The sequence below is a fragment of the Prionailurus bengalensis genome, chromosome E3 (assembly GCF_016509475.1).
Source record: "Prionailurus bengalensis isolate Pbe53 chromosome E3, Fcat_Pben_1.1_paternal_pri, whole genome shotgun sequence".
NCBI lineage: Eukaryota > Metazoa > Chordata > Mammalia > Carnivora > Felidae > Prionailurus > Prionailurus bengalensis.
In genome coordinates, this window is record NC_057357.1 from 37912984 (window position 1) to 37927763 (window position 14780).

General features: G+C 51.7%; 1 protein-coding gene across 3 annotated transcripts in view; it reads right to left on the reverse strand.

Annotated features, from left to right (window-relative positions):
* Positions 1-14780, reverse strand: part of CE3H16orf96 (chromosome E3 C16orf96 homolog) — a 38273-nt gene that overhangs the window by 11104 nt on the left and 12389 nt on the right. For all 3 annotated transcript variants that reach the window (XR_006294253.1, XM_043560666.1, XM_043560667.1), the window contains exons 3-11: positions 14251-14331; positions 14003-14089; positions 12460-13894; positions 9477-9562; positions 9076-9186; positions 5816-5890; positions 5207-5371; positions 1375-1493; positions 615-677 (exon numbers count right to left, since the gene is read on the reverse strand). Coding sequence is in view for 2 of the 3 variants with exons in the window: in XM_043560666.1 (XP_043416601.1) it covers positions 615-677; positions 1375-1493; positions 5207-5371; positions 5816-5890; positions 9076-9186; positions 9477-9562; positions 12460-13894; positions 14003-14089; positions 14251-14331 (2222 nt within the window). In the remaining variant the exon portion in view is untranslated. The remainder of the gene's footprint in view (positions 1-614; positions 678-1374; positions 1494-5206; positions 5372-5815; positions 5891-9075; positions 9187-9476; positions 9563-12459; positions 13895-14002; positions 14090-14250; positions 14332-14780) is intronic.

The window sequence follows — 14780 nt, forward strand, 5'->3', positions numbered from 1 at the left end:
CCAACTGAGCCACCCAGGCGCACCCTAAGGTATCTTTTTAAAGAAATGTTTGTTTATTTATTTAAATAGAGAGAGAATGGGAGAGGGGGAGGGGCAGAGAGAAACAGAGAGGGAGAGAGAGAATTCCAAGCAGGCTCCACACTGTCAGCCCAACATGGGGCTTGATCCCACAAACCATGAGATCATGACCTGAGCCAAAGTTGGATGCTTAACCAACTGAGTCATCCAGACGCCCCCTGAATTGTTCACTTGAAGATGGTTTATGTTATGTGAATCTCACCTCAATAAACAAAAGTTTTAGACTCTAAAAATACATGCAACAAAGTCCCACAAAGTTCAGCTTTTCCCCACTTTCCTTCCATCCTTTTGCTTTTGGAGCTGACCTTGACCCTGGCACACATGGGACACCAGGCAGGGCTGGCAAAGGAGGGGATGCCGGTGCTCCTGCCCAGGACAGGGAGCAAAGGACATGATGTGTACAGAATGGTATATAGGGCCAGATGAACATCTAAATCACGTACCTACCACCCCCCCAGGGCAGGTAGGGCTGGGCGATTCTGGGGAATCCAGAAGAGAGGGGTTGGGCCCAGACGCCCCCTGGTGGCGGTACTCACGGGCCGGTCATCATCTCCACGGGCCGGTCGCAGGAGATGCATTTCACCCGCTCAAACAGTTTCCTGGAAGACAGCCGGCCATCAGCTGCTGCCCCGTGGGGAAGGCCTGTCTGTACCACAGGGTCAGGACTTCCCTCCACAACCCACTCCCGCTGGCCTGGCCCAGCTCAAGTCTGCCCTGCTGGTCCCTGTGGATCCCCACCTGTGGCCACCTGCAGCAGTGGGGGACAAAGTGTGTGCAGCTTATGTGTCTGGCCCAAACATAATGGAGGTCTTTAAAACCAGGGTCCTTCTGGAAAGCTGCCCTTCACAGGGGATATTTGGAAGGATGAGGGGTCATCTTAGGACAGGAGACCGCCCCCCCAACATTGATTTCCTCTGCCTAGGACTCTCTCTAGATGGGGTGGGGGAAATGGTGACAGGCTCCAGTCCCAGATGCCCCAGGCTCCCTGTGAGGCCCTGCATGGCCCCTACCATCCGCGAGCTTCAGTTTCCTCATTCACAACAAAAGGGCTTTGGAGCAGATACATTCCTGGAGCCCCTCTGCCAGCCAAGACCAGAGATGCCCCCCTCGGGGGTGCCCTCAGCCCCATCCCATCCTCAGCCCCCAAGCTGGGAAGCCCCACTCCTTCTCCCTGGGTCCACAGGTCTGGAATCCTTCCTTCCAGAATCTGCTGGGATACCCATCTCATTTCCTCTCTGGAGAGAGGGTATTGTCCCCAGCCTCTGGGAGGTGCACCCCCACCCAGGAGGGGCTCACTTCCTAAAGCCAGCAGCACTGTCAGGGTCAAATCGGAGGCCTTCAATCAGCAGCTTCCTGACTATTTTCCAGACCTCATCCACGTCTTTCTTCAGGTCATCCAAATCACTATGGGCCAGCTGCACACAGCCAAAGGGAAGAAAAGAGGGTTTAGTCAACTAATTCATACCCCACCTTGCTCAAGAAAAGGATCTGCAGCAAAGTTACCCAATGTTGGGTAACAAGATTAAAGAGCAAAAGCGAGGGGCGCCTGGGTGGCTCAGTCGGTTAAGCGGCCGACTTCGGCTCAGGTCATGATCTCGTGGTCTGTGAGTTCGAGCCCCGCGTCGGGCTCTGTGCTGACAACTCAGGGCCTGGAGCCTGTTTCGGATTCTCTGTCTCCCTCTGTCTGACCCTCCCCTGTTCATGCTCTGTCTCTCCCTGTCTCAAAAATAAATAAAATGTTAAAAAAATTTTTAATAAAAAAAATAATAATAAATAAGTAAACAGCAAAAGCGAAGGGGTCAAGCAAAGGGGACACGATCAAGCTTAGGTTACGGTTCATACCCCTAACGCACACTGTTGCCGGAATGGAGCTGCAAAGTGAGCTCCCCAGTAGCCAAGGCAAAGAAATACTGCCAGTTACTGCCTCCAAAAGATAAAATCAGCACTACTGCTCAACTGAGGCCCTCAGGCCCAAGACACATTTCTCCCAGCGGTCCCCAGACCTGAGATTCACACATGCGACACATATTCACTGAGTATGAAGTATACTTACAACGGCTTTTAGTGTAGCTACAGAGTTGTGTGACCATGAGTGTGACCAGTTCTGGAACATCCTAATTACTCCCCAGAGAAACCCTGTACCCGTTAGCGATGGCCCCTCGTTTCCCCCCAAACCTTCAGGTGTAGGCAACCACTGATCCCATTCATGTCTGTGGATTTGCCTGTTTAGGATACTTCATATAAATGGAGTCACATCCTCTGTTGCCTTTGGTGTTTGGCTTTCACTTAGCACCATGTTTTCAAGGTTCATGGGTTATACCATGAATCAGGGCTTCATTTCTTTTTATGGCTGAATAATATCTCATTGTGCCCACTGTACAGAGAGACCACAATTTGTTTATCCATTCACCCGCTGGCTATTGTGAGTAATGCTTCTTTGAACATTTCTGTATGAGCTTTTGCGTGGACCTGTTTTCATTTCTGTTGGCTACAGGGGTTGGAAGTGCTGGGTTGTATAGGACTCTATATCTAACTTTCTGAGAAATTGCCAGACTGCTTTCGATGGGGGGACTTTTGAATTTTTAAGGTGTTCGTTCCAGGGGCAGCTGACTGGCTGGCTCAGTCAGTAGAGCGTCCAACCCTTGATTTCAGCTCAGGTCATGATCTCACAGCTTGAGTTCTAGCCCCACATCAGGCTCTGCGTTGACAGTGTGAAACCACTTGGGATCCTTTCTCTCTCTCTCTCTCTCTCTCTCTCTCTCTGCCCCTTCCCTGCTCACATGCTCACACACTCTCTCTCTCTCAAAATAAATAAACTTTCTGAAAAAAGATTTAAAAACTTGTACGTGTATGTTCACAGAAGCATTATTCATAATAGTCAAAGGTAGAGACAACCTGAGTGTCCATCAACAGATGAATGAATAAACAGAATGTGGTCTATCCGGCTGATGGAATATTGTTCAACCATGATAAAGAATGGGGAGTCTGATCCATAAATGAACCTTGAAACCATGATGCTAAGGTCAAGAAGCCAGTCACAAAAGGTCACAGGATGTATGATTCCACTTACATGAAATGTCCAGAATAGGCAAAGCCACAGAGACAGAAAGTAGCCCAGGGGTTGGCAGGGACTGGGGGCAGGGAGGGCTGGAAAGTGTCTGTATAAATGGGCACAGGCTTCTTTGTGGGGGATGGAAATATCTTAAATAGGGGAGGTATTTGCACAACACTATAAATGTACCGAATGCCATGGATTTAGTCACTTCAAATGGTTAATTTTAGGTTGTGTGAGTTCTGCCACAATTAAAAATACAGGAAGAAAAGAAAAAGCACTTAAAACAAAAATTTACAAAGCTTTCTATTAGGAAGAAATCGAAACACCCAGAAAAGTGAAAAGACCAGAATCATTAACCCCCATACACCCACCATCCGGAGTTCATCATTCTTAACAGATTGCTACATCTGCCTTATTCTTTTGATGGGGTATCTTTTGAAAACTTACAAAGAGCATGACACCTCACTCATGAATACTGTCGTACTCGTGAGGACATTTTCCTACGTGATACCCAATGGATGAACAGTAATTCCTGACTGTTCTCATTCCCAGCCCTTTTGTAGACTTGGCTCAGTTGAACCAGGACACAAGCCAGGACTCCTCATGGACTTCACTGGGTTGTTTTGTCTCTGGAGACACTTTTCATCTAGAACAGTCTCTCTGTCTCCACTTTTTTTTCCCACCCTATCATTGAATTACTGAAGAAAAATAGGTCAGTTGTTCTGTAGATGACCATAGTTCCTCCGGCTGCAATTCTGCATTGATTTGTGTGATTTTTTTTTAATTTTTTTTTCAACGTTTATTTATTTTTGGGACAGAGAGAGACAGAGCATGAACGGGGGAGGGGCAGAGAGAGAGGGAGACACAGAGTCGGAAACAGGCTCCAGGCTCTGAGCCATCAGCCCAGAGCCTGACGTGGGGCTCAAACTCACGGACCGCGAGATCGTGACCTGGCTGAAGTCGGACGCTTAACCGACTGCACCACCCAGGCGCCCGATTTGTGTGATTTTTAAGAAAAATGTGTTTCCAGGGGCGCCTGGGTGGCGCAGTCGGTTAAGCATCCGACTTTGGCTCGGGTCATGATCTCACGGTCCGTGAGTTCGAGCCCTGTATCAGGCTCTGTGCTGTCAGCCTGGAACCCAGAGCCTGCTTCGGATTCTATGTCTCTCTCTCTCTCTCTCTCTCTCTCTCTCTCTTTCTGCCACTGCCCTGCTCGAGCTCTCTCTCTCTCAAAAACAAATAAATAAACATTTGGGAAAAAAAAGAAAGACAAGGGCATCTCCATGAGAAACACATCCCATATCTGTTTTGATTGTTGTTATATCCCCAGTGACGAGCGTCATACGTGCCCAGCGCATAGCTGATGAATGAACAAATCCTTGTTTTGTAGATGAGAAATTTGAGGCTCAGTGAGGTCGTAGCACTCGGGGCACACTGCTGCTCAGAGGGGCTGCCTGATTCTGAGCCCACGCTCTCCTGGCCATACCAGCAGCCCCTGCTGCAGGAACCACACAGAAGTATAACTGTTGGTCTGACTGTGCCTGTCTCTCTACTGGATGGTACAAATCAAGGCAGGGGCTGTGACTCGTTAGCAACATTTATCACAGGTGGTCAGTAAAGGATGCATGGATAAATAAATTATCAGCAGACACCCCACCCCATCCCGCCCTGCCCCCTTGCTTGCCCAGGCATGAGAGTATGGCAGTCAGTCTCCAAGATCGTCCCTGCTCACACCCTTTCACAAGGGGTAGGGCTGGCCTGTGGAACGAGGCTACTACAGAGATGATGCGCCGTGGCTAAGTCATAGAAGCTGACGGCACTTCCATTGCGCTCTCCTGGGCCACCCGCCCTGGGGACGTTGGCTGCCACTCTGTGAGAAGTCCATGTGGTGAGGGAGTGAGGTGTCTCGCCAACAGCATCTCGACTGCAGCCTCATGGGAGACCCCGAGTCACTCAATTAAGCCGCTCCCCAATTCCTGACCCTCGGCAACTGTAGAGCGTTTGTCGTTTCAAGCTGTCACATTTCAGGGTCACTTGTTACACAGCAGGAGACGACTGCTAAGGGGTACTCACCTTGGTGCTCAGGTCCTTGCTCAGCTTTTCCGCAGTCTTCTTCCAGTCATTCTCGTGGGTCACGACCCTGAAGAGCATGTTCTGAATCATCTCATTCAGCTCCATCGCCACCGTCTCCAGGTCAGCTCGGCTCGCCTTGCCTGCCAGGGTGCTCCTGTCGGCTTTCTGGGGACAGAGAGGACTCAGGGCGGCAGCGATGCTGGGGTGGCAGAAGAAGGAAGCTGGAGGGGGGCGGGATCAGACCACTCTGGTCCGTGTTTTCGAGTTTGGGACCCTGAACGCCTGGCCTTGGCTGAAATTCAACCTCGGGGTCTAATTGGCTCAGACACAGCTATCAGGTGTAAGCCAAGGTTTTCCCATGATGGAGAAGCTGCTGCCTGATTTTTAAGTGCAAGTAACAAACCGTCATTCACCCTGAGTCACTGAAAATAGGAGTTGATGGGACAACTTTGGGGAAGCTTCCCCAGCCCTTCTATACGATACAGGTGGAAGGAACCTGGGAGGCTCTCTGCCTGGTCTCGTCTTGTCTAGATGACTCCATTGCCCTGGGTGGGAGAGCTGGGCTCAGGATGCAGGGGCGGGAGGGGAGAGGAGTCTCTGCTCACTCACCTCTTTCAGCTCCTGCTCCATCACACTTTTGTCCACCTTGTGCATTTCGAGGTTTTTAATTTGAGCATGGACAATCTAAAAAAAATTTTTTTTTACATTTATTTATTTTTGAGAGAAAGAGACAGAGCACAGTGGGGGAGGGGCAGAGAGAGAAGGAGACACAGAATCAAAGCAGGCTCCAGGCTCTGAGCCGTCAGCACAGAGCCTGACATGGGGCTCAAACTCATGAACTGTGAGATCTTGACGTGAGCCAAAGTTGGATGCTTAACCAACTGAGCCATCGGGGTGCCCTGAACCTAATTCTAATAAATGCCAAGTTCCACCATGTCCACCTTCCCCAAAGATGGGTCCCAAAGTCTAGAATGGGAAATGCAGGTGTGGAAGGAAGGTCCTGTTTTGGCCTCAAGTCATTGCTTCCTCTAACCTCACATCAGCAGGGATCCCTGACCTTTTGGAGTCATCAGGCCTGATGTTAATATTTAGATCTCCACTTGGCTCTTTCTAATTAAAATCTGGGAATAAAGAGGAGTGATTAGCTGGGACCTTCTAACTTCTACTGCTAGGATCACCTGTGTACTGAGTTGATTAATGTCCTCCCCAAAATTCGTGCCTGCCCAGAACCCGTGAACGTGGCCTTGTTTGGAAATAGGGTCTTTGCAGATGTAATTGGTTAAGATGAAGTGACACCTGGGGCGCCTGGGTGGCTCCGATGGTTGAGCGTCCGACTTCAGCTCAGGTCATGATCTCACTGCTTGTGAGTTCAAGCCCCCATCAGGCTCTGTGCTGACAGCTCAGAACCTGGAGCCTGCTTCCGATTCTGTGTCTCCCTCCCTCTCGGCCCCTCCCGTGCTCACACTCTGTCTCTCTTTCTCTCTCAAAGATAAAATAATAAAACATTAAAAAAAAAAAAGATGAGACGATACTGGATCAGGGCAGGCCCTAAATCCATTGACTGGTGTCCTTATAAAGACGTGACGTGAAGACAGACACATAGAGGGAAGAGGCCATGTGACGACAGAGGCAGAGACTGGAGTGATGTGACTACAAGACAAGGAACCCCTGGAGCCAACAGAAACTGGTCGAGGCAAGGATCCTCAGTCTGAGCAAGGCCCTGCCAACACCTTGCATTCTGGCTTTTGGCCTCCAGGGCTGTGACGGAATACGTACCTAGCGTTTCAAGCTACCCAGTTTGCGATCATTTGTTACAGCAGCCACAGAAAACGAATACACCCAGTAAGTGGTATACTCACTGGCCGTCTTTTCAGTCTCCTCCTGCACCGAGCCACAACTCAGAATATGATGGTCTCTTCCAGAAGTGGTTCTGGAATGCAGCCTCTGGCTTATAAAAGACACTCATCCACTTGCAAAAGGCAAATCACGTTTTCTACAAAGCCCGTGAGAAAGAGTTCTGCCCCCACTTATGTTCTCGCTTGGTTCTCAGTGGAAAACTCTCGGAGAGACGCACAGTAAGGGGATGGAGACATCTCCCTCCTGCTTGCGTGGTGGCGGTGTGGCTGCATGAACAGGCAGACGTGGACTGAGCTCTTAGACTTAAGACGTGGGCATTTTGGGGCGCCCGGGTGGCTCAGTCGGTTAAGCGTCCGACTTCGGCTCAAGCCATGATCTCCTGGTTCAGGAGTTCAAGCCCCACATGGGGCTCTGCGCCAGTGATGTGGAGCCCGCTTGGGATTCTCTCTCCCCCTCTCTGCCACCTCCCCCATTCGTGCTCACTCTCCCTAAATAAACAAGCAAATAAATAAATAACAACTTAAAAAAAAAAAAGGAAATATTTAGTGAAGCATGTGTTGTATACTAAGTCTGCTCCAGGTCTTTCCAGGGTTAACTTTTATAAGCAACTATTTCCTGTTGGCACAGGGGCAGGAAGGACAAAGGCTGCCTTGTTCCATTTGGCACCGTTTGGTCAGGCCTTGTCCTCTGGAGTTTCCCTCAAGTGACAGCTACTTGGAGGCAGACACTGTGCACAGGGCAGGGCAGGGTGCTGGCTACTCAGCAGACATGCCGAACGGACGGCTCCGGTCTCCATCGATATGTCCGCAGGGTGTGGCGGCCCAGCTTCTCCGGAGGGCCGTGATAAGTAAGGGTCCAGAGTTGGCAGGAGATGAAGTCGTTCCTGACCTCGGTATTCGCAAAGGTCTGAGCCTGCAACCCCAGATACCCACCGCCCTCACTCGGGCTGGGAACTGGCTCCCTTTCCAGAAGTTCTTTTCCCCACCAAGTTGCCCTGTGTGTGTCCTAGCCTGGTACCTGCATGGGGGCGGGGGGTGGGGGGGGAGATGTGCCTTTTTCTTGCGCCCCCTACATCCTAGTGCACCCCACCAATAGCCCCCTGACTTGGATCAGAAGCCCCCATGGAAATTATATTGTGTGGTTCTGTTTGGGGTTTTGTCTCTTTCATTCTGGGGGAAGGTCCTGTCTTCCTGCTGGGAAGGACTTCGGGCCCTCCTCCAAAGCCTGGGGACAGCTTGGAGACAAGGCACGGATGGGACTGGCCCTGAGGACCTTGGGGCCAGGGTCATCAGGCCAGTTGAGTCAGACTCTCCAGGCCCGTGGGAGAGGGTGTCCAAAGGGGCCCCTACTAGGTGCTTGGTGTCTGTCTGCACAATTGTCATGTCAGTAAACCTGCCATTCTGGGTCTGGGAAGACCCAACGGTGCTGAGCTGGGTTAGGGGAAATGCTACAAACCTAACAGTTGGTGCAAGAAATCCCCTCACTCATTCGCTGATGCCTTCAGCACATGTTGAGTGTTGGCTGTGCTCCAGGCACCTTTCCGGGGGCGGGTGACCCAGCGGTCAACAACACAGATGTTGCCCAGGCCCTCTTGCTTATATGTTTGGGGGCGGAGGTGGGGGGGGCCAGATTTGTTGGTTTCAATTGAAGTGTAATTAATGCAAGATGAAATGCCAGTGAAGGGTCCCTGGTTCCCCTGCCTTGGGTGTAGCTGTGAACGCTTGAAAGGACGGTCCAAACGTCCTAGTATGGAATCCTCCCCCTACCTGCCCATCCAAACCCCCAGACTTGGGATGCCTGGGTGGCTCAGTCAGTTGAGAATCTGACTTTGGCTCAGGTTATGATCTCACAGTCCATGAGTTCCAGCCCTGCATCGGGTTCTTTGCTGTCAGTGCAGAGCCTGCTTTGGATCCTCAGTTCCCCTCTCTCCCTGCCCCTCTCCATCTCTTGTGTGCATGCTCTTTCTCTGTCTCAAAAATAAAAAATAAAATATGTAAGAAAACCAAACAGACCTTCAAGTCACCCAGGCGAGTCTGGAGCTTTTCCACTGCCCTGTCCAGCACGAGGTGGTGATCCTTTATTATCTCTATTTGGTGGCCCCAAATTCTTTCAAGTTCCTCCTCCTAAAAGGGGGGAGACACAGACATGAAGCCCTCGGCATCGAAGGTCACCATGGCAGGGAAGGGGCTTGAAGAGTGTACCAAGCCAGTGCCAAGAACCCTCGTCGGTGGGGGACCACATAGCCACGACCCACTGGGACTCCTGCACCTGCCAGGTCTGTCTCCTTTGCCCCACTCACTCCCCCAGGCCACCTTTTAGCTACACAACAAATTCTGGTCCTGGGTCAGCAACTCAGCTGTCAGCCTGCCTCAAGCCACCATCCCCTAGTGTCTTTCTGCCCCGGGGCACTGACCTTCATCCTGGATCTCTGGAGGTTCCCAATCTTTTCCTGCAGTACGTCCACTGTCGTGCCGAGCTTAGAAGAGGCTCCCAGATTAGCTGAGGGCAAAGGAGGGGGTGGCTGTTAGGGGCAGAGATGGGGAAAGACCCTTCATCTAGGGCTCCACTTGCTTCTGCCAGGAGACGTCCGAGGTGGCACTGACCACCAGAAAGATACTGTGAGCCTGGAGCCTTCCAGGTCATTTACCTTTTCTAGTAGTCATTCTTTTCTTTTCTTTTTTTTCTTTTTAAGTTTATAGGGGCGCCTGGGTGGCGCAGTCGGTTAAGCGTCCGACTTCAGCCAGGTCACGATCTCGCGGTCCGTGAGTTCGAGCCCCGCGTCAGGCTCTGGGCTGATGGCTCAGAGCCTGGAACCTGTTTCCGATTCTGTGTCTCCCTCTCTCTCTGCCCCTCCCCCATTCATGCTCTGTCTCTCTCTGTCCCAAAAATAAATAAAAAAAAAAAACTTTATAAAAAAAAAGTTTATTTATTCATTGGGAGGGAGAGAGAGAGAGCGTGAAAAAGCGGGGGAGGGGCAGAGAGAGAGAGGGAGAGAATCCCAAGCAGGCTCTGTACTGTCAGTCCAAAGCCTGATGTGGGGCTTGAACTCATGAACCATGAGATCATAACTTGAGCCGAAGTCAGATGCTTAACCAACTGAGCCACCCAGGCGCCCCGAGTAGCTACAGTCTTTAAAAAAAAATCTTAAAATGGGGCACCTGGGTGGTTTAGTCAGTTAAGCGTCTGACTTAGGCTCAGGTCATGATCTCATGGTTTGGGAGTTTGAGCCCTGAATTGGGCTCTGTGCTGATAGTGTAGAGCCTGCTCGGGACTCTGACTCTCTCTTCTCCCTCTCTCTGTCCCTCGTCCACTCTCTCTTTCTCAACATAAATAAACTGTATTAAAAAAAAATCTTTTTAATGTTTATTTTTGAGAGAAAGAGAGAGAGACAGAGCATGAGCAGGGGAGGGGCAGAGAGAGGGAGACACAGAATCCAAAGCAGGCTCTGAATTGTCAGCATAGAGCCCAACGTGGGGCTCAAACTCACGAACCTGAAGATTATGACCTGAGCCGAAGTTGGATGCTTAACTGACTGAGTCACCCAGGTGCCCCTAAATACATTAAAAAAAATGTTAAAAGGAGCAGATAAAATTAATTTTGATATTTTATTTAACTCAATATATGATATAAAAGTATCATTTGAGGGGCGCCTGGGTGGTTCAGTCGGTTGGGCGTCCGACTTCAGCTCAGGTCACGACCTCACGGTTCGTGAGTTCGAGCCCCGCGTCGGGCTCTGGGCTGATGGCTCAGAGCCTGGAGCCTGCTTCCGATTCTGTGTCTCCCTCTCTCTCTGCCCCTCCCCCATTCATGCTCTGTCTCTCTCTGTCTCAAAAATAAATAAACATTAAAAAAAATTTTTTTAAAGTATCATTTGAATATATGATACAAAATTATTGAGATGTTTTACATTCCTGTTTTCATCAAGGTTTTAATATCTGACATGCACTTCACACTTGGAGTACACCTGCACTTGAACTTGCCCCATCTCAAGTGTCCAACAGCCACAAGTGCCTCCTGGTATTATATTAGACAGCACAGGCCTAGGGAGGCCTTTCTGGAGTTTATTCCAGTCTCAGAAAGGGCCCTGAGCTGGGATGCCTGGCTAGCTCAGTCAGCGGATCAAGTCAGACTCTGGATCTCAGGGTTATGAATTTGAGCCCCACATTGGGTATAGAGATTACTTCTTTTTTTTTTTTAATTAAAAAAAATTTTAATTTATTTTTGAGAGAGACAGAGACAGACTGCAAGTGGCTTAGGGGTAGATAGAGAGGGAGACACAGAATCCAAAGCAGGCTCCAGGCTCTGAGCTATCAGTACAAAGCCTGACACGAGGCTCGAACTCACAAACCGTGAGATCATGACCTGAGCTGAAGTCAGACGCTCAACCGACTGAGCCACCCAGGCACCCCAGAGATTACTTTTAAAAAAATCTTCAAATAGGATAGGGCAACAGGCCTCACAGTGGGTCCTCTGAGCCAGCAGCATCAGAATCAGATGCTGGGGGGCACCTGGGTGGCTCAGTCAGTTAAGCATCCAACTTGGGCTTGGGTCATGATCTCACAATTCCATAAGGGGCTCTCTGCTCTCAGAGAAGAGCCCACTTCAGATCCTCAGCCCCCTCCCTTTCTCTGCCCCTCCCCTGCTTCTTGTGCTGTGCACACAAATGCTCTCTTTCTCTCTCGCTCGCTCAAAAACAAATAAACATTAAAAAAAAAATCAGCTGCTGGAGTGGGTCAGAAATGCAAATTCTTGGGCCCTGCTCAGACCACTGAGTCAGAAACCCCAGGGGTGGGGCCCAGCAGTCTGTGCTTTAACAAGTCTCCTGGGGATGCTGAGGGAACCACAAGGTTGAGAAGCAGTAAATGAGGCTACCCTGCCCTCCAGTCCCCTCAGTGAGCCTCTGTCCAGCATGGGCGTAAAATGGGAGCACAAATCTACAGGTACCACCGCCACCCACAGAGTTTCTGTGGTCTTTAAGGACACATTTGTTTGCCTGGCAGTGGCTCCTAACCTCAAACTGACCACTTCATCTGGGGCCTGTTCTGTGCTCTCGGACATTCTGGCTGATCCAGACTTATCAACACATCGTACAGTAGTGCTGCGTCACATGGGCTGTCGAAAGGAAGTTTTCCAGAGTAAGTGTGATGTGGGATTCTCCTTCTTCGGGGCCAACTTTAGACCCTAACCACCCCTCTCCCCTATGATAAGACCTCACTGTACATTCATGGTAAAAGAATAGACCAATAAGAGGCTAATGCTGAAGCCAAAGGAAAGAATGGCTAACGGTTAATACGGATTTTGCTGGGGGAGCTAAATGAAGGCGATGAGGGACTTCTCGGAGGCCACTGGGAGGGCCTCAGCCCCTGCCACCTCCCCCGGAGCCAGGCAGAGCCTACCTAGATAAGTCAAGTGCTGCTGAAGGCTGGACGACAGCTGTACAAAATCTTCTTTCAGGGAGTTGTGTCTAATGGGCATCTGGGCTATGTGGCCCATGGAGTACCTGACAGCCTCCTTCTTGTCCTCGGTGGTCACGGCATTCTGGGCAGCCAGCATGGCCTGGGACAAGGCCCTACCGGGGGAGATGCTGGCAGCAGAGTATGGGGGATAGAAGTCTTCGCTGTACCCCTGCAAGTCTTCTGCCTTGGTGTCCTCAGCCAAGGACACAGAGGCCAAGGCCCCACGGGAAGAACCCGCGCCCAGGATGTCTGCGAAAACCCCTAGGGGCCCAGATGCAGCCACGGATGTTGCTATGGTGGCCAACTTGGTGGCCGGGGCATTTTTGATGGCCTTGGTGGCGGCCTCAGCTTGCCGGGCTGCCAATGTGGCGGCCTTTGCGTAGGAGGCGGCGGCGGAAGCCGCAATGGTGGCGGTGGTCTTCAACCGCTGAAGGGCAGATGGGGGAGCCTTGGGGGGTGCTGCTTTGGGGTCCTCAGGCCTGGGGGTCCTGGCCTGAGGAGCTGGCATGTCGTGGGATAAATATTCTTCTTGATTTTCTGAGACAGCCGGCAGCAGATGTACCTGTGCGTGGCTGGACTGTGACCACAGTGGACAGGGCCAAGCGGAGCCAAACTCCGTGGCTGGTGGGAGGGCCCTGAATCCCTGGGACTGTGCAGGCAGGAGGCCTGATGGGTCTGGGCCAAGCTGCAAGGAGCCCGAGACCCCGGAAGGCCAACTGCTAGCTCTGGACCAGCTTCTGGGAAGACGCCAGCCTGCTGGTGGTGTGGGCTGAAACCCTGGGGCAGGTGCAGGCCCAGAGACAGCCTCAGGGGCAAGGGCGGCCCCAGGTCTGAGGGCAGGCCCAGGTGCTAGTAGGAATCCAGGTGTCAGACTAGGCCCCACCACAGGCCCTGGTGCAGGAGTGGGCTTAGGCTGTGGCCTCCACGTGGGCCCAGGCCCAGGCTCGGGCACAGACCCAGTCTCGGGCCCAGGCCCAGGCTCGGGCGCAGACCCAGGCTCGGGCCCAGGCTCAGGCTCAGGCGCAGACCCAGGGTCGGGCCCAGGTTCAGGCTTGGGCGCAGACTCAGGTTTGGGCCCAGGCTCAGGCTCGGGCGCAGACCCAGGCTTGGGCACTTGAGACTGCCCCGGCCCCTGGGCCCCGGCTAGTAGAACATCTTGGGCAGATTCCTCCTCCTGTAGCTCCTCCAGGATTTCATAATGCCAGGCAGACTCCGGTAACCTGGGGTGCTCGGTGACCCCTGAGACCGGGACACGACGAACAGCTTCAGGGTACTCCGTGGTCTGGGGATGATCTGTCTTTGGGGGCTGATCCACAATCTGCAACAGCTCTGAATCATCAAACCGTAGTGAACTGGTTCCTTGTGTTAAAGTTCCCTGTGGACAGGGGTGAGGCTGGCCAGGGCTGCTCCAGGCGAGCTCAGCGGTCCCCCTGCCCGCTCCTGCACCCTCAGCTGCTGCCCCTCCATTTCCCCCTTCACTCACGGGGCTGAACATGGCTTCATGGAGGCTGCTCCAGAGCACCATGTCCTCAGCTTTGGGGATGGTGAGGATCTTGCTCTGGAGAGAAACCTGGGGGACAGGGTTGGGAATGATGGGCGAGGCCCTCAGGTGGCTCCTTGGTCCATACTTGCCTTTCCTGATTGTGTTCTCCTCCTTACCCCTCCCCTCCCCAGCCACCTGGGCCTGGAGGTCAGGGGACTCAGGAGGGAGGACAGCACCGAGGCCCTCACCACTTTCCGCTGCAGCACACTTATCTTCTGGGTCTGTCCTCTCAGATCCTCCAAGAAAGTATCCATTCTTTCTGGGTGCATCTGTCAAATGAGCCAAGTTTGTGGCCCTGCAGGTTCTGGTCCTGGCCCTGCTTCTCCCACAGCTCAAAGACAAGGACTTAGCTCTAGGTGACAGAATTGGAGAAGGAAGAACAGATCCCAAAGCAAGTGCTTCCCGGGGAGTGGGAAATGGGTAGAAGAGGGTTCCCTGGGAAAATAAGTTTGGAAAATGCTGGGCTTAAAAGGATTCGATGGGTTTCTGTACTGCAGAACTTCTCAGAGCCTTTAATGGGCAAAAGTACATTAAGAATCTCCAAGAGGTAGGCTGAGGAGACATTTATTTTTCTCCATAGATTGGTCAAAGAAACCTTTTTAGCGCTTCGTGATGCCCTTTCTTCTCAGATGGGAGCTACTCAGACTGAGTTTTCACAGGTGCCATAACAATCAAATGTGTACAGTGACCTGTGAGTTGGGAATAATACACTAAACCA